Source organism: Gracilinanus agilis, chromosome 1 (genome assembly GCF_016433145.1).
Source record: "Gracilinanus agilis isolate LMUSP501 chromosome 1, AgileGrace, whole genome shotgun sequence".
In the NCBI taxonomy this organism is placed as follows: domain Eukaryota; kingdom Metazoa; phylum Chordata; class Mammalia; order Didelphimorphia; family Didelphidae; genus Gracilinanus; species Gracilinanus agilis.
This window is the reverse complement of record NC_058130.1, coordinates 776,808,085-776,834,555: the sequence shown is the minus strand read 5'-3', so window position 1 is coordinate 776,834,555 and position 26,471 is coordinate 776,808,085. Positions and strand designations below refer to the sequence as shown.

The following is a 26,471-nucleotide window of genomic DNA, read 5'->3' as shown; positions in this document are numbered from 1 at the left end:
CTTAAGAGCTGAGCAGTTTTCCCCTGGGATTATCATCCTTTAAAGATGTAAGGGTGAAGTTGGTCTGTGACTGTGGGAACAGCTTCTGGTGGATTTCAGGAAGCTAATGGTTTCTTTGATGGGCAAAGTTAAGGTCCTAGTGTCTGCAGGTCATTGGTGTCCAGAGAGAAGATGGCCCTGAAGCTTCTCTCCCATCTCCCAGTTACTTCCAGTCCGTGGGAGTGGGATAGGGGCTCAGTTTGGAATTTGATGGAGGAAGTCTGAGAGGAGCACACATTAACCAGGGTGCATTATTCCAGGAGGCTTGTTCTAAATACTAGTTACTAGCCACCTTGCTTAGAAACAAGGCTTGGAATGTGTGAAAGAGGCCTTTGATAGGAGAAAGAAATGCCTCAAATGGCTGAATCTCAAGTAAGAAGGCACCAGGTATTGGGAGAGCTAGGTGGCATAGTAGATGTCGGTCCTACTGATGAGAGTCCGATACAAGAGACAAATAAGACCTGAGTAAGGTGGTATAGCACAGCTTTATTGGAGGAAGGGGAGAGAGGAAGCATTGAGGTGGAGGAGTCTGATACCACGAGATTGCTGTGGAATCCTCTGTGGAGAGGGGCCTGGAGGAGAGGAACAACAAGGGAGAGATCAGCACCACTAAAGATGGCTGCTGAATCTCCATCTGAGTGGAGATGGGTTTAACCTCTTATAGGGGAGGAGGAATTGGGGGCTGTCAGGAATGAGGTAACTTGTGTTGCCTCATTTGTTTGCCTCTGGGCAAGGTGAGCTCCCTGGATGAAGTTCATTGGCTGGTCCCGAGAGGGTGGGAAATCTCAATCTCTGGGAGTTGGGGAGCTGGTTCCCAGGAATGGTGTTTAGCCATGCAGGTAGTACAGGTGAGGAACAGAGGAACAAAGTCTTGGTGTTCTGCCAGACACGTGTGGCTGGGGTGGCAGGTGTTGGGGTGAGGGCTATCTGTTTTGGTAGTGATTGGGGGAAAAGAGGTTTTGGTCCCATAGTCTATCAGTGGATAAAGAGCCACTTAATCACTGAAGAGTCCAGAGCTGGACACACAAATGCAGGGGCCTCCTTTTGGACTTGTTTAATAAAATCTGGGGCCAGAGATGAGCCTTTGAAGTCCCTCCTCCACCCCAGCTGTGTCTCATCAGACAGAATACTTGCCTTGTCATTGGCCAGGGCTGAAAGGAGAGCACGAGGAAATGGACACTTTCTCCTGGAATCAGCAACTCTCAGACCCTTCCATGTCTAGAGAAGGTAGAGTGACCCTGGCCACTGTCAGGGAGCTACTTAGAGCTCGGACATGAACTCAGGCCTCCAGACTCTGGGCCAGCTCACAGGATGATGATAATAGCAGATAACAGCCCTCCAAGAGCAGTAAAGTTTGTTACATTTGATCCTTACAGAGACCCTATGAAGTAGGTGCTGAAAGTATTCCCATTTTACCGATGAGGAAGCCAAAGAGAAGTTAAGGAGTTCAGGGTCACACAGTGGTTGGGGTAGGATGGGAATTTGGGTCCTCTTGACTCCAAGCCCAGCTATGCCCTGTGCCCCCAGCTTCCTTGTAGCCCCCAGTAAAATCAAAGCCATGGTCTGGTCCAAATCACTCCTCACATGAGGCCCCCCCAAGGCCCTCCTTTACCACCCCACCTCTACTGTACCTGGTAATAACTGGCTGTTCTTTTTTTATTATTAGACATTTATTAATATTCTTTTTTAACCTGTTTACATACTTTATGCCCCTACTTTCCCCTTCATTCCCCGCTCTTCCCCCACCCATGGCCAACACACATTTCCACTGGTTGTAACATGTGTCCTTGTTCAGGGTCTATTTCCCATTCACGTCCGCCTCAGCCCATGCATTCAAGCAATTGTTTATCTTCTATGTTTCCTCTCCTGCAGTCCTTCCTCTGAATGTGGGTAGCATCTTTACCATAAATCCCTCAGAGATAACTGGCTGTTCTTGAGAAGCCCACTGAAATAAATATTTCCTTGAGAATCTGGGCTAGATGGTTACATATTTACCTGTGATTTATTATCCTATAGAAAACTCTGTCTAAGTTTTGGTGAGGTTAAACTAAGTCATTGTACTAAGATTTTAAATCACGACTAGGCATTGTGTATGCAAAAAGCTCACCTAATCCCTTAGCCTACATCACTTTATCTATAAAATACTAGCTGTAATCAATAAACCTTGTCCCCGGATTGCTGCCGGCATCAGTGGCCCTCCTGATGCGTGTCATCCTTCTCACCACATCTCATTCTCATCAACCCTTCTGAACCCCAAATGTTTGTCAGGACCTCTTAGGACCTCATGACACTTCCTCCTCAAAGAACAGGAGATGGAAGGAATCTCAGAAGCCATTGAGCTGTGGTCCAACTCATACCCCTAAACAAGGAAAGCCCCCCAATGCAGCATCATTGACAAAAGGTCATCCAACCTCCCCCAGGCCCCAAAGACCTCCAGTGAGGGAAAACTCCCCAGGCCCCAGGCAGACAGGACATGATGGTGGCCAGAGAAAGGGCTGCAGGATTTCTGCTTATTGGTTTATGGTCATTTCTAATGCAAACAGTTTGTATAAGCAGTGAGCATGAGGCAAAGCTCCATTTCCATAGGCTGTCAGAAAAGAGGCCTCACCACCTCCAGCATCCCTTCCCTTCCAGTAAAATCTCTATCCAGCCAGCTAAATTTGATATTAAAATCCTAACACCTCACTGTGGTTATTTTTTTCTATCCCCTCTTTCTTCTCCCTACCCCACAGAAGGCATCAGTCAGCAATATATACAGCTTAAGTCTTTTGTATTTCCACTTCTCAGTTCATTCTCTGGAGGTAAATATTTACAAGTTATTCTTCAAATATTAGATCTATAGCTGTATACAATGTTCTTTTGGTTCTATTCATTTCACTCTTTGTTATCCCATGGAGTTCTTTCCAAAGTAAAAAAAAATTAATCTTCTCATTGTTTCTTATGGTGCAGTAGTATTCCATCACAATCAGGTACCACAACTTGTTCAACCCTCCCCAGATGAAGGTCATCCTCTCACTTTCCAACTCTTGGCCACCACAAAAAGAGTTGCTATAAATATTGAGGAACATATAGGTTCCTTTTCTTTTCTCCTGATCTCCTTGGGAAGCAGACCCAGCAATCAATGAGTCTTAGGATATATACACAGTTTTATAGCTCTCTGGGAGCAATTCCAAATTGCTCTCCAAAATGGTTGGAACAGTTCACAGTTTCACCAACGGGTTATTGGTGTCCCTACTTTTTCTACCTCCTCTCCAACATTTGTCATTTTAGCCAATCTGATGAGGATGAGATGATACCTCAGAACTGTTTTGGTTTGCGCTTCCCTAATTTTTCAAAAATTGTTCATATCCTTTGCCCATTTATCATTGGGGGTCAGTTCTTATTCTCACAAATTTGAGAAAGTTTTCTACATATTTTTGACATGAGACCTCTATCCAAAGACTCTATGAAAATCCATCTCCCAATTTTCTTCTTTCCTTCTAATCTTAGTAACATTTGTTTCATTCATACAAAACCTAAATCTAATGTACTCAAAATTACCTATTTTACATCTCATGATACTCTCCATCTCTTGTTAATTCATAAATCCCTCTTCTACACACAATTCTGATAGGTAATATGTTGTTCCCAGTTCTTCTAATTTGCTTATGATATCTCCTCCTTTTATCTATAGAACATGTATCCATTTTGATCTTATCTTAGTGAATGGTATAAGATATTGGTCTATACGTAGTTTCTGCCAAACTACTTTCCAATTCTTCTAACAATTTTTACCAAAGAGTGATTTCTTATCCCAATAGCCTGGATTTATATTTTTGTTAAATATAAGATCACTATAATCTTTTGCTACTGTTTGTTGTATGTCTGTTCTATTCCACTAATCCATCTTTCTATTTCTTAGTTAGTACCAGATTGTTTTGATAATTACTATTTTATAATACAGATTAAAATCTAGTACTGCTAGAAATTTTTCCTTTACATTTTTTAATTCATTCTTTTACTCATATTGATCTTTTGTTTTTGCAAGTGAATTTTATTATTGTTTTCTAACTCCAGAAGATAATTTTTGGTAATTTGATTGGGAGAGCACTGAATAAGTAGATTAAATTTTTTTGTTATTAATATAATCAATTATGTTGTAGTTATTTTAAAAACAATAAAACCACTCTAGTCTTTTGCTCAGTAAAGAAAGAGTTGCATTGAGTTTCTTTATGAGACATCAAAAGTCAGTGACATATTTATGTAACTATTTAAAAAATATATATATATATGCATATATATAAAACATTAGGAGTTAAAAATGTTTAAGACATGCTAGTCCTTGGGGAATGTGGTATGTTTAAGACAGGTTAAACACTTAGTGTTTCCTTCCTATTTAAAACTCCTTTTGGGGAAGATCCCAACTTTTGGGATAAGAACTTGGTATTTGACAAAAGCTGCTAGGAAAATTGAAAAGAGTATGGCAAAAATTAGACTTAGAACACTATCTCACATCATATACCTAGATAAGGTCAAAATGGGTATATGGTTTAAACATAAAGAGTGATATTATAAGTAAATTCGGGAAACATACAATAGTTTACCTGTCAGATCTATGGAGAAGGGAAGACTTTATGACCAAATAAGAGATAGAGAACATTATAAGATGTAAAATGAATAATTTTGATTATATTAAATGTAAAAGTTTTTGTACAAACAAAACCAATGCACCCAAGATTAGAAGGGAAGCAACAAACTGAGGTAAAATTTCTATAATAAATTTCTCTGATAAAGGTCTAGTTTTTCAAATACATAAAGAACTAAGTCTAATTTATAAGAATCCAAGTCATTCCCCAATTGATAAATGGTCAAAGGATATGAATAAGCAGTTTTCAGATGAAAAAATTAAAGCTATCAGTTACATAGAGGAAAATGTCCTAAATCCTTCTTGATTAGAAAAATACAAATTAAAACAACTCTGAGGTACTAGCTCACACCTATCAGATTGGCCAATATGACAGTAAAGGAAAATAAAAAAAATGTTAGAGGGAATGTGGCAACATTGGGACACTAATGCATTGCTGGTGGAGTTGTGAATTGATCCAGCTATTCTGGAGGGCAATTTGGAATTATGTCCAAAGGGCTTTAAAAGAATGCCTACCTTTTGAACCAACAATACCACTACTAGGTCTGTATCCCAAAAAGATACAAAAAATGGAAAAGGACCTGCTTGCACAAAAATATTTATAGCTACTCTTTTTGTGGTGGCAAAGAATTAGAAACTAAAGGGATATCCCTCAGTTGAGGAAGAGATAAACAAATTGTGGTATATGATAGTGATGGAATACTATTGTGCTATAAGGAATGAGGAACAGGATGATTTCAGAAAGAGCTGGAAAGACCTAAATGAACTAATGCAGAATGAAATAAGCAGAACCAGGAGAACATTATACACAGTAGCTACAATATTGTGTATCAATCAAATGAGATAGACTTTGCTACTAGCAGCAATATAATGATCAAGGACAATTCTGAGGGACTTATGAAAAAGAATGCTACCCACCTCTAGAGAAAGAGCAGTTGGAGTAGAGATGCAGATGAAAACCTATGATTTATCACTTGTTTATTTGGGGTTTTGGTTTTATAAGATTATTCACTTACAAACATTATTCAATAAATAAATATGTTTTGTGTGATAATATGTGTATAACCCAGAAAAAAATTAAAATATGAAAAGTATACCCCAAAACACAAAGTCTTCTCTAATATACAAAATAAATAAATAAATAAAATTCCTTTCGGAGGCTCTGCCATGCTTAGACTACTGTTTTCTGGGAAGCCTGGGCACTTTCCTTTGTTTTGTAAGTAGGACTCCCCTCGTAGACCAGATCCATGTCTCGACAAAGAGCATCAGCCTCATAGCAGCCAGCCTGCTGAGCAGCGTCCAAGGGGCAGAGGTCTTGTTCACACCATCTAGGAAGAAGCTTTTTCAGTTCAAGGGGCCTCCTAGGACTGTAAAGGCTCTCAGGTGAGAGCTCTGGTGGTTAAGCCCTCAGGGTTTCTGGCCCCTAGTTGAGGTACATTTCCCTCTGCTCCCTGGGCCTTCCACATCAGCACCTAATCACTCCCAACTTAAGTGGCAAAGGCTGAAAAGAACAGGAAACTGTTCCTGGTTGTTCCATGCCCACTTGGTTATCCAGGAGAGTCGTTTCTATTAGAGGCTCCTTCCCATCACCCCCAGGATCTACTCTGGGAAATTTCCAACTTTAGCTCCTGTCTCGGTTTCCCAAATGGAGTGAATAAGCATTCGAGGTAACGTGTCTATTGGGTAGAGGTCAGCCTGTTCTCTGGAAAGGACAGGGAAATGGCTTGTCTGAGTGCATCTGGATGTGGCGCTTCTGAGATGAGAGCCAGGGAGAGCTGGGAGGAAGAAGGCTGTATCACAGGACTAAAACTCTTCTGAGTTTTGAGCTGCTGAGGGAAGTCTGGGAGGGGAATCTGCTGACTGTTACATGGGAAGGATGTGACCAGGCCAAGGAGATGGAGACCCTCTTTACCTCTGTGAAGCATAGATGTCAGAAGGGGAAGCCTCAGCCCAGGCTGCATGCTCTACCAAAAGTGCCCCTGTGCAAAGAGCAGGATTTAAGTGGGAGAGCCAAGATGATAACAATGAAGTCCTCCTATTCCATCCCTTGGGCTTGTGGGGATTTAGAAGTCCTCTAGGCCCACCACCTTCTTTACAGAGGAGGAAACAGGCTCAGCAAGGCCAGGAGACCATCAAGGAAGGAGGGCACCCAGAGGTCCTTCAGTTTGTCCCTCTCATTTTATGGAGGAAGAAATGGGTTCAGTGAAGTTGTGACTTGGTCAGGGGTACAAGAGGGCTTCCCATCCCCAAACATTGTTCTCCCTGGGGTACCACTCTGTCTCTGCCTCATAATCCAACCCTCCTCGCCTGGGATGAGGACGTGGGGACAAAAGGAGGAGCTACCTATGTAGATGCGAGCCAAGGTGTAGGCCAGGTCCCTGGCAGCCATTTCCATGGAAGTTCTGCCCTGCCCTAGAAGCTTCTCCAGCTGCAAGGCCAGCCTCCCAAGGGCCTCCTGTAGGCACTGTATGGAAGAAGCCAGCTCTGAGCGGTCTGAAGCCGAGGCCAACTTCTCCTGGGAGAGAGAGGGACAGAGAAGGACAGCAGGGCACAAGCCTTGTTAACTGGACTCATGCAGAACCTGCCCTTGGTTTGCTCCCTGGTGGGGTAAGGAAGGAGGGCAGGAGCAGCTGTGGGAGGCTGCAGGAGCATCTCTCCAGGGTTGCCTTCTTCCTGTGAAGGAGACGTGCAGTCACCAGGGCTAGGTGGCTTCTAAGGGTGGCCAACCCCGAGCCTGACGTGACGCCAAGGCATTTCATAGATTCTCTTATCGAATCTCCCCAATAGCCATGTTATACCCATTTTCTGTGTGAAGATAATGAAGGGAAGAAGGGAATTCCCATGAAGGGAAATGAACCCAAGAAATGGCAGAGCTGAGATCAAACTTGGGTCTCCTATTCCAGATTCAGGGCTGCCCCAGGGTGGGCCTTCCCAGCTCTGTAGACTTCAACTTTGAGGCCACACAATTCCTTTATGAACATATCAGTGCGGTAGAAGCAGACATGCTGACCTGTGGGGGAACAGATTCCCTGTTGGGACAGAGCCTTTTCCCAGGGGTTCCTGCTCCCTCCCACCTCTAGTGTCCAGGGAGACTGGAGGAGGGGCAGCAGTTCCCATGAGCACCTCACCTGGACAGATGCTGAGAAGGCCTGCATCACTTGCCCTTGACTCTTAGCCAGGACTTGTAGAGTGTCCAGGGCAAGGACATTGGTGGTTCCCTCCCAGATGGTCAGCACCTGCAGAGAGTGGAGAGCGCCGCTTCACTGGTGTCTGAAATAGGCCTTGTGGCAGGCCCAGTGGCTTCCTGGTGAGTTTTAGGACCTTCTCTTCCCCCATCCCTCCAGGAGGAGAAAGACCCCTTTGCTGCCTGCAGACTCAAAGTCCCAATTCCTGGGCCCTGCTAGTTCTGCAATCCCACTTCTGACTCTGAGTGTAGCCCGAGGGCCATGTCCAAACTGGAGATGAGGAAGTCAGGGGCACAGAAGAGCCATTGGATGCAGGAAGTGACCAGAGAGCTGGGGCCCTGGGTGGTTAGTGCCTGGCAGCCTTGTTCTTGGGGCTCTTACCTGGCTATCCCGAAGAATACCTGGCAAGTTCGTGTCCTCCATGTAGCCCTGCCCACCAAAGCATTCCAGCCCCTCGGAGACAGTGGCAACTACCTGTGAAGAAAGGGTGTAGCTGGACAAAGGCCAGATTTCTCCATCCCACCCTGCTCTCTGGATACTTTTCTGGGAAAAGCATCCATGAGATGCTTCTGGGTGTATTTTTGCACCCAGAGTATTGCTTGGATCACCTTATCTGTGGGCAAGGGTTTGGGGCAGGGGGAGACTGAGACCAGGAATTCCTGGATTATCAGAGCTGGAAGGGACATTAGAGGTCATCAATAAATGATCCAAAGGTAGCCAATCCCTTTCCTCCCAATAATGCCATGAGGTAGGTCACAGGATTCTGTATTAAGACCTGGAAGGGACTTTGGAGGGCACAGAGTCCAATTCCTTCTTTTTACAGTTGATGTACAAGTCCAGAGAAGTGACTTGTCAAAGGTCACAAGGCTAGTAAAGTATTTGATTTGAAAATTGAAGTCAGTCTATACAGATTCTAGACCTAGCACTCTTTACTGCACCTCATTATTTACATTTTATAGATGCAGGAGATCCAGAATAATAGTTTTTCCAAGGTCACAGGGTCCTTAGAAGTCCTCTATTTTACCCCCCTGGACATGCACAGAATGAAACAGAGACCCAGGGAGAAACAAAAAAAGCTATAAATAGAAGGGAGCAGGGTCAAGATTTGAACCCAGGTCTTCTGATTCCAAATAAAATTCCTTTATTTATGGAGCCAGGGCTATTCTGTAAGTTAGTAGTAGCAGAGCACAGTATAAAGTCTAGGGTTTCTAATTCCCAGTAACTCTTTTACTACTGAGGGGAGGGGAGGGAAAAGAGCTCCCCTGGGGTGGATCCATTCTAAGACCCTCCATATCCTGAAAGTACCCAACAGCCTGAAAAAGCCAGATCTTGGAGGCTGGTGTTCATCCACCTTAGTATCTGTTCATGATGGTCTTAGATAGGTATAACTAACTGTCTATAGCCAAAAGGAGGCTTCAGGCACAGATCTAGATGGAGAGTCCAGGCCTGGTATTCTAATCCTCATCCCCTGAATGGAGGCAACAAGCATTTCATTAGTGTTCCCTCTGTGCCAGGCCTTGGGCTAAGTGCTGGAACAGAGACCTGCAGGGACTCCTCCACTTCGCTCATTCACACAAGCGCTGATGCTGCCACCAGAAGAGACACAGAAAGCATCTGCTCACGGTGAGAAAGTCTGGGATCAGACAGCAAAGACCATAGGGGCAGAGGTGGGATCCCCTCACAGGCCACTAGGGGTGCAAAGGGCTCCCAAGAGAGAGGCAGCCTGCAGAGCTCAATAACTGGGGTCTGAAGACACCATTTGGATTTGGGAGATACCAGCTTAAGCTAAAGTACAGGCTAAAATTGCTAAAATAGAGTAAAAAAGAATATGTATTATTTGTTACAATGTATTACATAATGTATGTATAACAATATAGCATACATATGTGTGTACATCTTATACACCCATATTTAAAGTATATTTATCAACATACATGTGTATGTCACACATGTAATACATTTAATGTACATATATGCACATATGCAATCCATATATATATGCACGCATACAAATGCATATATATGCTCTTGTTCATCATTGTTATTCATCCTTAGTTTTCAAAGAGGTCTGATGATATCACAGGGTGATGCAAATGTATTGGATTTAAATGAGGCAGAATTGTGCAAAGTCCTCAGCCTCACTGTTTCTTCCAGAATCAGTGACAGGATAAAAGTTAGGAAGACAGGTCCTAGGGTCACTTCCCAGGTGCAACAGATGACTTTGGCATCTTCCATGGCTGACCAAGCTCTAAGGACTCCACAGCACCTGCTTCCACCACCTTGATGGCCATTGGAACAAATTGTTCTCATCTGTCATTTTCTTCAGGAGGAGTGTACTTGGGATAGACGTCCCCTTAAGTCACCCATGGGTTTGGGGTTGTAATGAATATTTGTTAATTAAGTAAGCAATCAAAGAGTATTGATAGGTTAGGTATAGGTGGATGGAGAGCTGTGAAGATGGGATTAACTTTCCCCTCATCCACTTTTAGATTTAATCACCAGAAGCATATACATTCCAATATTTCCTTAAGTGAGAGGAAGTCTGCAACCCACGTGCTAGAGTGAATGACAACTCAGAAACAACCAATTGCTCCTTGGGCAGTCCTAAGAAAATTCTAAAACTGCAATTGGTCCACGTAAAGTGGAAGGAAGGCACAAGAAGTGATGCAAAGAAAGATCTTTAAAAGTCATTACAACTTTCTGTGATCAGAACTTTCTCCTTCAAACTCGGCCTTGGAGGAGCTTCAGCTTGGGACTTTGGACTGCTCTCGGATCTTCCTTTAGGACTACCACAGTGGGTGGGTGAAAAGGCTGACTTCTTTCCTGGCTCCTGGAGGGACTAGTATCTGGAGAGACCCTCTCCCCCATCTTGGAGGAGGAGGCCGCATGTTTGGAGCCCTTGCTTAGTTTACTCCATACCCTCCAGCTGGGGCTTCTGAAGACCTGGTGGAGTAAAGCTAGGGCATGAGCAAATAGTCTAGCTCATTAAGCTAGATTTCTTACTCAGCCCTCTTTCTCATTTCTCTACTTTCGCTCTTTCCCTCTAGTTTATAAATAAACTACAATAAAAGTCATTTGACTTGAGATATATTAAATTCAGAGACCACATTTCTCTTATATTTAGTCCAACCTCAATTTTTAACCCTTACAGAGCTGAGTTTCAGTGAGCTGGATTTCTTTAAATCAGAGTGGAATCTTAAAAGGATGATGGGAAGAGAACTGTCCCAAGGAGTATTGGGAAAGACAGTTGAACCAACGATCACTCTTTGGATGGTCCTGAATAAGGAAGGTGGTCCAAGGAGCTTGCTCTGAGAGTTGGAGAAAATCTGTTGATTCTCACTTGGAAAAATCCTATTATCAAGAGAAGGGAGAAAGTGGTGGTACAGTTCCTCTTTTTCACCAGTAGGTGACACAATAGAGCAACTTCTGAGTGAAGGTATTACTAAGGAATTCTGACAGGCTGAGTTACATCTCAGCAGCAGGAGAAATCCAGTTTTATCTATTACTGTTTATAAAATTATGTTTTAGTGTTAGGATAGAAAGATAGCTAATTGGGAAATTTAGTTAGTGTAGAATAAGGAGGATTATCTTTGGTAATCAAGAAGAAGCCTTTTGTGAGGCAGATTTTTGGGAAAATATAGATTAGATTTTATTAGTGTTAGAGAATATTTTTACCATAATTATCTTTCTGCTTCATTTTCCTTTCCCTTTTCTTGCCATTTTAAAAGTTATAATAAATAGGCTTTTATATAAATAACCTGAGCAGGATTTTTCTTCAACTACTTAGAACAACCATTTTCCCCAACTATCAACCCAGGATCACATTAACTTAAGAGCATGTATATATCATTAACAACTATTGGTAAATACAAATACCAATAATAATAGTTAGTGAGCCTAACAGGATAACAACCTTTTATTTAAGACCAACTGGTTATTTAAAAAAAGGGAGAAACAACACACAGTTTTTTCCCTTCAAACATAGAGGCCATTGTAGAACTGTCTTCTCCCCACTGTGACAAGACATCCTAACAGTGAGACACAGGGTCTGCATTTACCAAAGTTAAGAAAAGGTGGTCTTTACCAGCAGAAATATTTCCATGGGGAATATTAACCAGATGTTTACCTAAAAGATACCAGGATATATACGAGAATTGCCAATACCTCAAGCAATAATGGGCTTCCTTTGCCTGACATTACTAGATGTGTTAACATGGGTTCCACTAGGTGCTTGTGGAATATTGGTAGGGCTGATGATTAGGATGTCCATAATGTACATCCTAAATGTGCTAACTATACATCATAAGAGACAACAAAAGGAAAAAGAGAGGGATATGAAAATGCAATATCTGGAAAATATCATTACCAGACAAGGACAGATTATTGAGAAATATTTCAAGGGCATTAAATTAGAGCAAAAGACCATGCATTGAATGAGACTATGGGAGGTTTTTTCCCTTAAGAAAGATCCCAGTTATAACACCTGAAATTCAGATTGTAAATGTGAGACAACATAAGAGTTTCACACCAGTAGGTATAGAGAACTTTGAAAAGAGGACTTCATCATTTGAGGAGGAACTGGTGTCTTTAGTTAAAAAGTTTGAGAAGATTATTAAACAGTATGATCCCACCTACTCAGATTTCAAAAATTTGCTCAATGAATTACTCACTAAAAGGGAAAAAGACAAAATAGTCACAGAAACAATGGAATGGCCAATTTTGGATCCCCATTGGGAGATAAATTTGGAAGAAGCTTATAAACACTTGGTCAAGTCAAGGCATGCTATGCTCAAAACCGCAAGAGAGGGGGCAGCTGGGTAGCTCAGTGGATTGAGAGCCAGGCCTAGGGACGGGAGGTCCTAGGTTCAAATCTGACCTCAGACACTTCCCAGCTGTGTGACCCTGGGCAAGTCACTTGACCCCCATTGCCTACCCTTACCACTCTTCTGCCTTGGAGCCAATACACAGTATTGACTCCAAGACAGAAGGTAAGGGTTTTAAAAAAACCATGAGAGAGTGCTCCCATAGACCAGGGTCTTGGACAAAGCTTGAGAAGACAAGACAGTGGGGAAACACCCTCCACATTCATGTACAGACTAACTGAACGAGGAGAGATATTTGGCACTGGACATTTCCAAAGACAAGGACATAAAGCAACTAAGGAGACAATTTGTTAACTCATGTAAAGTAGTATGGGACTATTTTCAGCAACAGTGCTCAGACTGGTATGAAATGCCACTGGATGAATTGAGAAGGGTTGCAACTTATATCTTTAATAACAATAGAGATAAACAGTCTTATTGCTGTTTTATAATCTATCTTATAGATTACCTATACAAGCAGAAGGGGGAAATAATGACATAATAGAGGAATTGAGGCAGGAAATTAAAGATCTAAAGTTTAAGCTTAATAAAACACAGAAGCATGATAAAGTAGTGGCTCCATTGAGGGAATATAAGTGACCAAGGCAATCTAGTGGTCCACAAAGGAATTTTAACAACCAAGGTCCTAGGTGCCAATTCTGTGGAAGGCATGGGCATTTTATTAAAGAATGCAGATGCTGAGGGCAACTGTACAAACAGAATGGAGGCTTTTTCAGGGGCAACAGAAACTTTTTCAGGGGAAATCATTTCTATAACAGGAACAGAGGGTATTATAACAATCACTATGCTAGCCTTAGAAGCAATGGGTTTCCAAATGGTTTTGGCTATGGGTATCAATATAGAAGGCCTGGCTATCCAAATGAATACAATGATGCTTATTCCAATACACCAATCAGGCAGAACAAATGCAAAATTATATTCAGAATGGGGCCCATCCTTTATATTTCCAGGTGGTCAGTGACAATATCCCAAAATCAGATTCACAGAGGGGGCACATAGTGGAAGCAGTACATTATGAATGTTTTCCGGGGAAGTGGACTAGTGAATGTTGAAAATGAGGATACAGAAACACAGGAAATAGAAATGGAACCAAATTATTTAGAGAGTGAAGAACGGGAAAATGAATATAGGTTTCCTGATCCACAAATTAATGCTCCCACAATCTCAGTCCACTCCCCACCAAGGAGCACTGAACTCCATGTCACCCTGAAAGAGGGAAGTTGTTTATATAATTGTCTTTTAGACACAGGAGCCTCTAAGTCAGTTTTAAAGAAATCACCAGATAAGTTATGCGATAATGTGGGATCAATGCAAGTTGTAGGGATTTCAGGGACACCATTTGAGGTCAAGAAGTTACCACACAGACTGGTATCCCTAGGTCCACTGAGTATGGAACATTCATTTCTATTAATGCCCAATTCCCCTGCAAATCTTGTGGGGAGGGATTTATTATGCAATTATATGTACATCAGAAGGAGAGATTTCTCTGGAGTTGCCATCTAGTCCCAATACTGTTCTTGGAAAACCTAGATACTTACATAGAAAAGTCACAGTATATGAAATCTTTAAAGACATTCCAGAAGAATTATGGGTCACATTGTCAATAGTGGGGTTACTGAAATCAGCAGTGCCAGTAAAGATTGCCACCACAGATTGTCCACTGCCAAGTATCCACAGTACCCACTGTCCAAGGAAGCAATTGAAGGCATTACCTCTGTTATAGAATCTCTTATAAAGCAGATTATCATACCCTGTAGGTCCAAATATAACACCCCAATTTTGCCAATGAAAGAGCCCAAATTAGATGAGCAAGGCAGACCAGTATATTGTTTTGTTCAATATCTAAGAGCCATTAATAGTCATGTGGTAAAAAGACATCCCATGGTGCCAAGTCCAGCAACAATAATTTCATCCATACCCAGAAATGCTAATTTTTTTTATGGTTGTGGATCCCTGCTCAGCTTTTTTCTCTATCCTCATCCACAAGGACTTCCAAAAAGATCTTTGCCTTTACATGGAAAGGTACCTAGTACTCCTGGCCCCATTTGCCCCAGAATTATTCCGAAAGTCCTAGTTTGTTCTCCCAAAATTTAACAGAAGGTCTATCAAACATCCATTTTAAAGAGAATAGGCTAATACACTTTGTCAATGACCTCTTGTTGGTTTCCCCATCAGCCAAAGCCTGTCAAAGGAGATAGCAAGCACTTTCTGCTTGAATTGTTTAAAAGAGGACATAAAATTTCAAGGTCCAAGGTGCAGTGGTGTTTACATAGGGTGGAATACCTAGGATTTATATCAGCAGATGGGTCCAGGTACATCTCAGAAAAGAGAATAGTGAATATACAAAAATTGACAGCTCCAAAGACCAAGAAGCAACTAAGAGACATTCTGGGACAACAGGATTTTTTAGACAGTGGATTCCAGGTTACGGGGATCTGGCTTACAGACAGAGCTAACAAAAGATATTGTTATAAAGTCACTTAAATTAACAAAAGAACAAATAGAAGCAATAACAAAATTGAAGCATGCAATCCTATCAGCACCTGGTTTGGGAATTCTAGAATATAAAAAAAAAAAAAAAAAAAAAAAACAACTTTTTTCCTCTATGTCCATGAATGGAAAAGAGTTGCTTTTGGAGTGCTTACTCAGGTTTTTGGTCCTTTGCAAAAACCTATAGCTTATTACTTGCTGAGGGCCACAGAGGGGACAAGGGTCCATTGAATCCATGCAGAATGACAGAGTCATGGGTGCGTCCTGTGACCTGAAAAACAGGCCATAGGAAGGATGGAAACCCCAAAAAGACTCCCCTGTGTAATTCCCTTCTGACCAACACTTTTTATTACTGGAATTATTGTAATTAATATCTCTAGGAAAGCCCCAAGTCTGGTAGTCTAGATACAGAAATCCCCTTAAAGAAATCCCCTACTCACCTTATAATAAACTGACAATTAATGAGCTAATATTTTATACCCTCAGCAAAAGCAGCATTCAAAATGATAGAAGCTCCTTCTAATCTCTCCTGATTTCTGAGAAATCTGGAGGACAGAGGATGGCAATTTAAAATACTTTTTTACTCCATTGTTTTACCACATTGAACTTACCCCCATAGTTTTAGAAGTTCACACTTTACCTACTTTTTTGAAATATGTTGAATAATAAAAGATTGTTATTGAAATAATATTTGGATAAAATCAGGTCTTGGTAACCTTTGAATGCTGTTTAGACTAAAAAGTAATCTACATGAAAAAATAAGTTATTCATGCCAAACTCCTATGTAACCTTGAAATCTATGCTGTTTAGACTTAAAATGTAATGTGTATTATTCATGCCAACCTTGTAGAAAAAAACTGGTCTTGAAGAAAAAATTATTAAAATAAACACAGCTCAAAGGCTGGTAGAACATCTCTGGGCTAATTTGTTGGTTCTGAACTGTTCTCAGTTTCCTTTCTTATTCACTGATGCCATCAGGCTATCCAAGTCCCCTGTTGATGTGTAGGCTGACCCTATACAATTACTTTGCCCAATTAGATCCAATAGTGGCTGGGGCACCTCTATGTCTAAGGGGAGTAGCTGCAATAGCTCTGCTAGCCAGCAAAGCTACAGATTTGGTTTTAGGGAGCCCTTTAACTATAAAGTGTCCTCATGAGATTGAAGCATTGCTATTAAGGCATAAGACCCAAGCTTTTTCATATCAGAGGCTTGCTAGAAATGAGATAACTCTTTTAGGAAGTGAGCTCTAAATAGAAGTGGCAACTTAAATCCTGCAACACTTTTACCAGATTTGCCAGCATCTGGGGAATAGCTGCAGAAGTGTGAAAAACTTGTTCAGATAGTTGAAATACCAAGAGAAAATCTCTCTGATATGCCCTTGGGGAATCAGATTTTATTCTGTTCAAGGATGGCTCCTCTTTCATGAGAGATGAAGTACGTTATATTGGGGCTGTAGTTGTGACAGAATTTGAGACAGTGTGGGTTGCAGTGTTGGATCTTAGTGCCCAGGCAGCAGAACTAATAGCATTGAAGCAAGTCTGTATTACAGCCAAAGATAAAAGTGTTACAATTTACACTGATTCCAAATATGTGTTCAGAATATGCCATGCAATTGGATCATTACAATCACAACGCGGCTTTTTAACATCTTGTGGCAAAACAGTTGCAAATGCAAGCAGAATCAGTAAAATCAGTAGAATTAGTGGCTCTACAGCTACCAAAACAGCTGGCTATAGTGCACTGCAGAGCTCAGACATGCAATGAGGACCTTTTAACAAGGTTACAAGGCTAATAAAGCAGATGCAACAGTAAAATTTGCAGCCACAGGAGGACCTGAGTTGTGTTGAAATCTCTCCTTGTTAGACAAAACAGATTTGGAAAAAAGCTTACAATGACAAAGAAGTTCAAAAGTGGAAGCAAAATTTTAAGGCCCTCAACAGCAGCCCCAGAACCTGTCTGTCTCACCTCTCCTCTCTCCAGGGTTCTCACCTGCTTTCCAGTGTAAAGCTTGGCCACAGAAGCCAGCAGTCGGAGGAGGTGAGAGTCTTGTGTGCTCGCCATGTTGGTCTCTTCCAGGCCAAGTAGCCTGACCAGCTCCATAACCAAGAGGAACCCACCTCGAACCTGCACCTGTCAAACCAGGGAAAAGGAAGGACTAGGGAGCCAGGAAGGGCCACTGCCAGCCTGAGCCTGGGCTGGCTCAAGTGATGGCTGTCTCTATGTGTGATCAACTTCAACCCCAAAGGGTCAGGGGAGTGAGGATCAACCATCAACAAATGCTGATTTAAGGCTCACTCTCACCATTCTTCCAGTCTGCTTTGGCTCATCACTCTCCTCCATCAGAGAAAATATAGAGCATCTCCTTTTAGCCCTAGAAGGGGCCTTATTAGCACCCACTCTGACCCCATCTCCTCTTTTCACAGATGAAGAAACTGAGCCTGGGAGAGATGGTGATTTTTCCCAGAATTCTATGGCTACTGAATAGCAGAGCTGGGATGACCACCCAGGATTCCCTTCTTATAGGTCAGCAAGATTGACACTCTATGACTTGGATGGCATAGGGGGAAGAGTGTGAGGTATCTCCATCCTTGCTACATAGCCTCAGCTGGACCCCAGGCCCCGGTTCATCAGCTCTTCCTCTTTGGGAATGGGGATGTCATCTCTGTAGGAGGGCTCCTGAGTGGTGGCCAGGTAAAGAGTGATTAAGGGTTGGGAGTGCCTGGAAGATGTCCTGGTCTTCCTAGGCCTGTGGTGGTGAATCTATGGCATGCATACCAGAGAGAGCACTCAGAGCTCTCTTTGTGGATATGCATGCCTTTGTCCTAGCATAGAATTCACCAGAGGGACATGGGGTGGAGCTGCTCCTCTTCCCCTCACCACGCAGTTTGCAGTTTAGGCATTTGGTCTCTAAAAGGTTTGCCATCACTGTCCTGGGCTGAAGACAGAGATAAATGGGCTTGGGACTCTCTCACCTCCATCCGGGCGAGTGTCTGGGTGTGCAATGGGTGGTCTTTGATGAACTTTCCAAACACAAACCTCTGGGTGGCATACTCTCGAGCAGTGACAACTATCCTGGGGATGAAGATATTATCAGTTCCTGTGTATCTCTTACCTTATCCTAACCCCAGTGTTTCCCATCATGTACTCTGGGTGTCAAGGAATAATTAATGGCACTCTTAGCTCACTGCGACCATAGCGAATGCCATCTTACTGTGGTCCAATCTGCTCTACTCCAGAACTAGCTCCTGGTGGTTTTTGAGAAAAGGTGAGAGGGTCTACTTGGGTGGGTCAGTTTCTCAAGATGAGGTCAAGTAGTAAGTGGGTAAATGAGGGCTGAAAAGTATGAGGTCTCTTCTCTTATTGAGGGAGAAGAGAGGAAAGGATGGTGCTGATTTGGTTAATGAGTGTCCTTTGTAGGCTAAGGACAGGAAAATAACCTCAGCTTTACTTGCCTCTAGGTCTCAGTTTGTCCATCTCTTAAATTGGGGTGTGCTGTCAGCCCAACTTAACTCATAGTTAGGAGGAGGTGCTTACTTTTTAAACCTTAAAGGAGGGTCAAAATCTGTTATTACTCTCAGCAGGATAAGAGGGTCCAGCAGTCCCAGGCTTGGGGTCCTTGAAATGATTTCAAAATTCTCCTGGGGCCCAGGATACTCTTTCTCTACCAGATACCCCCCATTCTCTATCTGCATGCCCACTTTCTTCCATGATCCATTCTTGCCCTTCCCCTTTGACCTGTATATCTCCAGGATGAGAGAGCAGTTGAAGGAACTGGGCATATTGAGCAGACTCAAGACTCAGAGGGCCCACAAGAACTGTCTTCAAGGTTCTGACAGGCTCCATGACTTGTACACTTCAGAGAGCTAAGGGTCACTTAGGTATGAATGGGGGTATCTGTCTGGTCCAAGAGGGCAGAACTAGAACTAGGAGCAATGGTTTCTATAGTCTTTAATTGTGAATATAATCGTGATCCTTATTTGTGGAGAGACAATTTAGGTTTCATGGTCCCATAGTGGAATGTGCTGTCCTGTGAGTGAGGCTCACTGGGGGTCTGTCTCCAAGCAAAAGCTAGATGGCCCCTTACCTGAGATGTTTTCTTTACATGTAGTTGCTATATACACTATACTACTGGTTCTGCTCCCTTCACTCTGCATCAGTTAGGTAAGTCTTCCTAGGTTTTTCTGAAACCATTCTCCTTCTCATTTATAGTACAATAGTATTCCATCACAATCATGTACCACAGTTTATTCAGTCATTCCCCAGTAGATGGGCACCCCCTTATCTTCCAGTTCTTTGGCAACACAAAAAGAGCTTCTCTGAATAATTTTGTCCACATGGATCCTTTACCTCCTCCTTTCAGGTTTAGGAGATGGTGTAAAAGAGATTCGAGTTTGGGTCTGGGTTGGACTAGAAGTCATTGAAGTCTCCATTTAGCTGGAGGACTCAGAGATCTTTTGAAAATCTTTGGCTCTCCCTCTGTGCCTTGTCCTGTGTCATTAGTCTTACCATTCCACACTGGATGGCCCTAAAGGGGTTTCCATCCTACTCACCTCCTCATGCAGCTCACAGCACCTATGGAGTTGTATATCCGGGTGATATTCAGCATGTTGGCGATGGTGGCCACCCCTCGGCCCTCCTGGGAGACCTGGAGACAAGGCAGCTGCCATGAGCAAATGGTAGTTGGGATCTTTGGGGTTGCTACTGAGAACAAAGTGCCAGGACCTTGAACTGAACTCATCAGCCCTTGAACCACAGCCCTGAATCCATCAGGTCAGCAGGTAGGAAGTGAACCTTGGGTCAAATGAAATACCTTATGTAAAATGCCTTGCAAATCTTTGTAAAATTGAAAGTTAATATCTGAATACTCCAAGTATTATATTTAATAAGATTTATTAATGATAACTTGAAGTAAAAGAAAATTTAAAAAGCTAAGAGTAAATAGAGAGCTAACCCAGCCATGGTCTTGAGAGAAAAGAGAGAGGCAGAGTTCCACACAACTATATACATACGACAAAAACACATAAGGTGGGGATGAAATAGGAAAGGGATGCTGATAGATGTAGTTCAAAGGTACAAAATTTCTTTTTATACACCTTAACACATTATAAAAATACCAATTTTGATAATCATTAAAGCACCACATTAGTACTTCTAATAGGAGTAGTTGTTAAAACTCTATGTAAATATTATATTTTGTGACCCTTGGTAACTTAATTAACTGTTGGCCTCAGTTTCCTCATGTGTAAAGTGAGTTAGAGAAGGAAATGGAAAAGCACTCCAGTATTTTTCCCAAGAAAACCTTAAATGGGGTCATGGAGAGGTGGATATCACTAAAACAACTCAATAACAATAAATGATGATGATGATGTCTTCCTAGGGATGATGGGATTAGACTAAATCAGAAAGTCCTAACCTGGGGTCCAGGAACTTGAAAAAAATTTTTCATCAACTTTAAATCTAATTATTTTCCTTTGTAATCAATCCTAGGTATTTTCTTTTATGCATTTAAAGATATGATTCTGAGAAAGGTCCATAGGCTTCACTAGATTGCTACCCAAGGGACCCATAACACCAAAAAGATGAAGAACCCTGGCCTAGAGAGTCTCTTGAGTTTCTTTCCAGCTCTAGACGCAATAATCCTGTGAGCAGTTGAATGCTAAGCCTCCTTCCAAATCCCAATAATTCTCAAGATAAAACATCATATAAATGATACATATAATAATAACAGCTATTAAAGTACTATATGAATGTTAGTTATAATAATAATTTTCACTATTATTAAAATAGTATAAAATTGCCCCCAATAATAATAATTATTATCATTATCATTCCCAACATTTATAAGCACCTACTATGTGCCAGGTACTGTGCTAAGCACTTTACAATTATTATCTCATCTGAAACTCATAGCAACCTGGAGAGAAAGGTGCTATTATGTGCCATGTCTTACAGTTGAAGAAACAGAGGAAGACTGAGATAAAAAGATTTGAGCAAAGTCACACAGCTAGTATGGTTCTGATGCCACATTTGAACTCAGGTCTTCCTGAGTTGAGGTCCAGCACTATGCATTGTTGATGTTATTTGGAGCCAGCTATACCTGGGTTTAAATTCCAGCTCAGCCACTGACTTAGCTGGGTGACCTTGGACAAGCTGATTCCCCACCACACTGCCTCAGTTTCCTCCAAAATGAGAAGGAAGGGGTTTGTTCTGTTAGATGATTTCCAATTTCAGTTCTGGTTCCAGGATCCTGTGAGTGCTCTGGAATTGGGGTGGAAGGGAGCTTCCTGCCAGCAGGTAGGGTTCTGGGAGTAAGAAGCACTATCAGAGCCTAAGGAGAACCAACCCACCCAGCAAAGTGCCTCTCCCACCTTCTCACCAGATGTGCTTGGGCACCATCCAGCAGCAGTTCAGCAGTGGGCAGTTGGCGAGTACCCAGCTTCTCCTTCAGACGTTGTACCTCAATGCCATTCAGCTGTCCCTGCTCATCTCTCAGCTTCAAGAAGAAAAGGGACAGCCCTTTGGTCCCCTATGGCACAGAATCTCTAAGTTGGCATGCATCCTGGTGGCCCTCTAGTTCAGGCTCTACCACACAAGGTATGTACCTGACAAGCAGTCACCTAGCTTCTGTTTGAAGATCCTCAGTGATGGGCAACTCACCACCTCCTCAGGCAGCCCATCCCACTTTGGGGCATCTCTGATTGTCCAGAAGTACTTTCCCTGGCCTTGAGTCTAAACTGACCTCTTGCCATCTTTCTCCATTCCCCCAGGTCTGCCCTTCATCATCTGGCAGTCCTTCAGATACCTGAGCAAAGTCAGCATGTCCCCACCTTGAGCCTTCTCCAAACAAGGAATGGCCAAGTGGCTGGAGAGGACTTTAGGGGGACATTAAGCCCATTCTTTTTTTTTTTTAATAAAATAACCCCAGAGTAGTTAGGGGGATTTGCCTGAGATTACACAGCTAGTAAGGGAGATTTGAAGCCACGTTGAGCACTCTAACCATTATACCCTGCTGCCTGTGTGAGAAGTCAGGAGACCTAAAGGGAGCATGGGATCAGGGAGCAGAGGAGAGAAGAAAAGAGGCTTCTGCCAAGGAGATCCTGGAGTCATAAGAGGCTAGCACACTCACCTGAGACTTTGGGGTGTGGGCCAATCTCCAGTGACCTGGAAAGTGAAGAGGAGGGAATCTCAAGGGGACACGATGCTCTTATCTCTTCTCCAGCATGCTCACCTTGGTCACAGAGCCCTGAGCATCCATGATCCGGGCAAGAGCCAGTGTCATGTCGGCATCTGTGGCTGAGGTAAACCACTTAAATCCAAAGAGTTTGTATGTTCCATCATCCTGCTTGCAGGCTACTGTCTCAGTGCCATGGGCTGAGGAGAGAGATGCTTGACTGGCCACCAGTTGAGCCCTGAGTACCCCTCAAGGTCCCCTACCTCTGATCCAACTCACCCACATCAGAGCCTCCCTTGCGTTCGGTCATCCACTGGCCAGAAGTCCAGAAGAGCTTTGGGTCTCTCGAGGTCAGATGATTGAAAGCTTCTCCTGGTGGTCCTGAGCTTTTGGTCACCTGCAGGGGGAAGAGAAAAAGGAGAAGAAGGCAAATGAGGGAAGAAATGGAAGGAAGAGAATGTTGGGCAGCAAGGACCCAAGACATTTGACTTTGTCTGTATCCCCAGCACTAAGTACAATGCCTGGCACATAGTGGTGCTTCAGGGAGAGGTGCTTGTTGAAGAGGATTGAGGGCTTCTGGGGACATTTCACTTGTGCTCCCTGGCCTTGTTGAAAAGGTTTATTAACCCTTTTTGATTATTGGTATTGGTATTACCAATAGTTGTCACTGATGTGGTCAGACTCTTGAGTTTAACTGTTGGAAAAAATGGCTGCTCAAGTAGTTGAAGAAAATTCCTGGTCAGGCCAGTTATGTAAAATCTATTTACTACAACTATTAAAATGTGTATAAAAGGGAACATAAAAGGAAAATAAGTATTGATAAGAAATATTCCCTATAATTAAATAAGTATTGATAAGAAAGTTTCTTCTATAATTCTAACCTATAACCCCCCAATCCTTTCTCACAAGAGAAGTCTTCTTGATCACCAAATGCAATCCTCCTTAATCTATACTATCTAACTCAGTGATTCCCAAAGTGGGTGCCACTGCCCCCTGGTGGGTGCTGCAGTGATCCAGAGAGGCAGTGATGGCCACAAGTGCATTTGCAAAAGGAGATCCCTACAGCTTATCTTGAAATATGGACTGTAATTCAAAAGTTCTTAATTGCATTTCCTTCATCATATTTAGTGGAACGTGGATTCAGTGCAGTAACCAATTTATTAACAAAAAAAAAAGAAACCAATTGCAAATAGTCAATTGTGGTGATTTAAGATTACTGCTGAAGAAAACAGAGCCGAGGATTACTAAACTGGTAGGAGCACACCAGGTTCATCCTTCTCATTAAGATGGTTTTGAATGTTTTAGCTTTTTTTATATTACATTCTATTCTGAGTTCAACAAATAGTTTCATAATTTCAAAGTTCAATGTTTCTAATTTATGCCTTTCTTTATTATATTTTACAAAAAAGGTAGAAACATTAATACATGTATCTTTCCTATTAATTGCTATTAAAATTAAAAAAATTAATTTCCAGGGGGTGCTAAGAATTTTTTTCTGGAAAGGGGGCGGTAGGCCAAAAAAGTTTGGGAACCACTGATCTAACTAAATGTAAATTCTAACTTACTAAACCTACTTCCAAAAATTTATGAACTTAAATGTTTATAGAGATCTGCCAAACTTCCTTTCCCTTCAGCCAAAGATCAAACTCTGCCTGTCAGAATAACAAGCAGTTCACCCAGCAGTTGCCTTTTGGTGCCACTGGAAGAATTCCAAAGAACTGCCCAGTGACTTTCCTGCTCTCTAATCTGACAACTTCCAACTTCTTCAAAACATGATGTTTCCAATCTTCCACAAACTCTTCGAGGCTGATCAGAAGAAAGCCAGGAACAACCAACCTCTGAGTCTTTGTCCCAGAAGTGGGTGACAGTTTCTCAACTAATGCTCTCAAGGCACACTGCAAAATTCTCTTCCTCTGACCTTGTCAGGATTCCATGACAAATCTTAAAGCAGCCCTAGGAAGTCTCAAATCACTTTTATAAACCCTATATCTGACTACACTCTATTCTTAATTAAGCTAATTACACTTATATTACAATTGTCATTACTGACATGAACATCTTCTGCCCATGCTTTCAGATCCTCCTCCACCTTCCTTCAGGTCTTGGCTCCAGTGCCCCTTCCCATAGAGACCACTTCCTGATCCCCTTTCTCCCCAAATTACCTTCTATTAATTTGTCTACATATGTTATTTTGTTGTTTCTCCTCAGAAGAATGTTAGCATCTAGAGAGCAGGATTTCACTTTTGTTCTTATGTCCTTGGTACCTACCACACCGATAACCAGCCCCAATCTAAGCTGGGGAAGCCATGGTCTCCTCGCACCCCCTGGATGGAGACCTTAGCAGTCTGATCAGGGATCTTCTCAGAAGCAGGGGGTTGGAGTCTCACATCAGCTCCACTTCTGATTTGGAAGATGGCCATGGGGAAGTAAAGGGAGAGAGACTGGAGTGAAACCAGCCCCTGGTTCCTTCTGTTCTCACCTGTAGGACCTTTGTGGCACCATCAGTCATGGCCAGGGGGCAAATGAACATTCCAGAGGAGGGAGAGAACATGAACAGCTTGGCTGCCTGATAAACTCGGCTGAGGAACACAGAGAAAAACCAGAGTCAATGCAAACCAGGCTGGGGGAGGCCATGGACAGCCTGGTGCTCCTTCCCTGAACCTCCTATTGTCTCCTTGTTTTGGCCTGACTCAAAAGCAGTTTCCTTGTCTCCCTCTTTCCCTTTCTTTGGTGAGGTGGGGGTAGGTGGGGGGAATCTGACTTACAAAGACTTTAAAGAAATGAGAGGCAGAAGGGATGGCCCACCCCCTTCTTCTAAATGCTTATTTACTGACTGAAGCTAGAAGGATCTTAGAGACCATCTAGTTAAGTCACCTTATTTTGCAGAGGGGGAAACTAAGGCCCAGTGAAGATGAGAGACTTGCTCAAGGCCACCCAGGAAATAGTCAGGATTTGGAGCTGAGCACTCCTCCCCTTTATACCAGCAGTCTTTGGTTTGGGGAAGCAGACAATACCACACCAAGGCCAACATTTTATGTCTCTGCCTGCCTAATAACTCAGGAGTATCAGGATGATATTAGATAATAAGTATTGTTTTATTACTTTAGAGATAAGAAGTGGAGAATCTGGCTTGAGAAAGAATTGGAATTTCAAACAGATCTAAGACAGAGTGCCAGTTTCAAGTCTAATGATTTTTGTCTGACAGTTACTCTCTCTGGGTGTGACAGAGTGACAGTTGGTCTTGGACAGTTGATCTCTGATTATTGGCAGTCACTCACAGAGACTCTAGATCCTGTCTGAGGTAGAAGGAAAGGAGAGAAAGACCTGAAGAAGATTAGTGTTTTCTTTTTCCAACTTGGGAAACACTATTGACTATCTATTGCTGTTTATATAAATTGTTTTAACTCTGAGAAGACCAAAAAAAGACCTAGTCTTTGGTTTGGACTCTGAGTCTGCTAAGGCTCAGAGTCCTAGCTTGACTCTTGTTGAGACTCAACCAGCTAGCCTTTGTTATTTTTATAACTTGAAGGTGTTATAATTATTGTGATTCTCTTGATATGTTTGAGATTGTAATTTGATGTACAGAGAGAATAAGATGACCCTTCTCCCTTATAACAGTTGCCCAGGCAGGATCCTTTCAGGTCTAAGATGTATATCCTTTCAGGACCCACCTGGGGTTAATTGATATATTGATCTGAGCTCTTTAGCTAGGATAACGCCTTGTATTCTGACTGCGATTTCTCCCTTCCCAAAACAAGTTTGACACTGCTTTAGGAAAGTACTTTAAATTTTATATTAACAAGAAGGATAGGGGTAAAGGACTGTGGTATAGGAGACCCTACTCTACTGGTTGCTAATGAAATCTCAACTGCTGGCAGAATGAAGAATCAATGTAGCTTCCCTCTAGTTCAGCCTGGCCAGGACTAAACCAGAGTAGGTAAACTGCTGGGATATTTGACTTCTTCCTTAATAGATCTTCAGCCTTACAGTTGAGTTATTTCCACCCTTTTCCACCCTCTTCTTCATCTCCTGCCCATTTCCCGGATCCCTCCCGGGCCCTGGGAAACCTAGATATCTAG

At 42.4% G+C, this 26,471-nt stretch overlaps 1 protein-coding gene across 1 annotated transcript in view; it reads right to left on the bottom strand.

Moving 5' to 3' along the window:
* Nucleotides 1–5,827: 5,827 nt before the first annotated feature.
* LOC123232431 (acyl-CoA dehydrogenase family member 11-like) overlaps nucleotides 5,828–26,471 on the bottom strand; it is a 38,378-nt gene continuing 17,734 nt past the window's right edge. The window contains exons 3-14 of the mRNA XM_044658871.1: nucleotides 24,872–24,971; nucleotides 22,672–22,789; nucleotides 22,450–22,592; nucleotides 21,598–21,747; nucleotides 19,772–19,866; nucleotides 18,194–18,293; nucleotides 17,211–17,351; nucleotides 8,230–8,322; nucleotides 7,792–7,899; nucleotides 7,007–7,178; nucleotides 6,576–6,642; nucleotides 5,828–5,991 (exon numbers count right to left, since the gene is read on the bottom strand). Coding sequence (XP_044514806.1) covers nucleotides 5,835–5,991; nucleotides 6,576–6,642; nucleotides 7,007–7,178; nucleotides 7,792–7,899; nucleotides 8,230–8,322; nucleotides 17,211–17,351; nucleotides 18,194–18,293; nucleotides 19,772–19,866; nucleotides 21,598–21,747; nucleotides 22,450–22,592; nucleotides 22,672–22,789; nucleotides 24,872–24,971 — 1,444 coding nt within the window. The 3' untranslated portion in view covers nucleotides 5,828–5,834. The remainder of the gene's footprint in view (nucleotides 5,992–6,575; nucleotides 6,643–7,006; nucleotides 7,179–7,791; nucleotides 7,900–8,229; nucleotides 8,323–17,210; nucleotides 17,352–18,193; nucleotides 18,294–19,771; nucleotides 19,867–21,597; nucleotides 21,748–22,449; nucleotides 22,593–22,671; nucleotides 22,790–24,871; nucleotides 24,972–26,471) is intronic.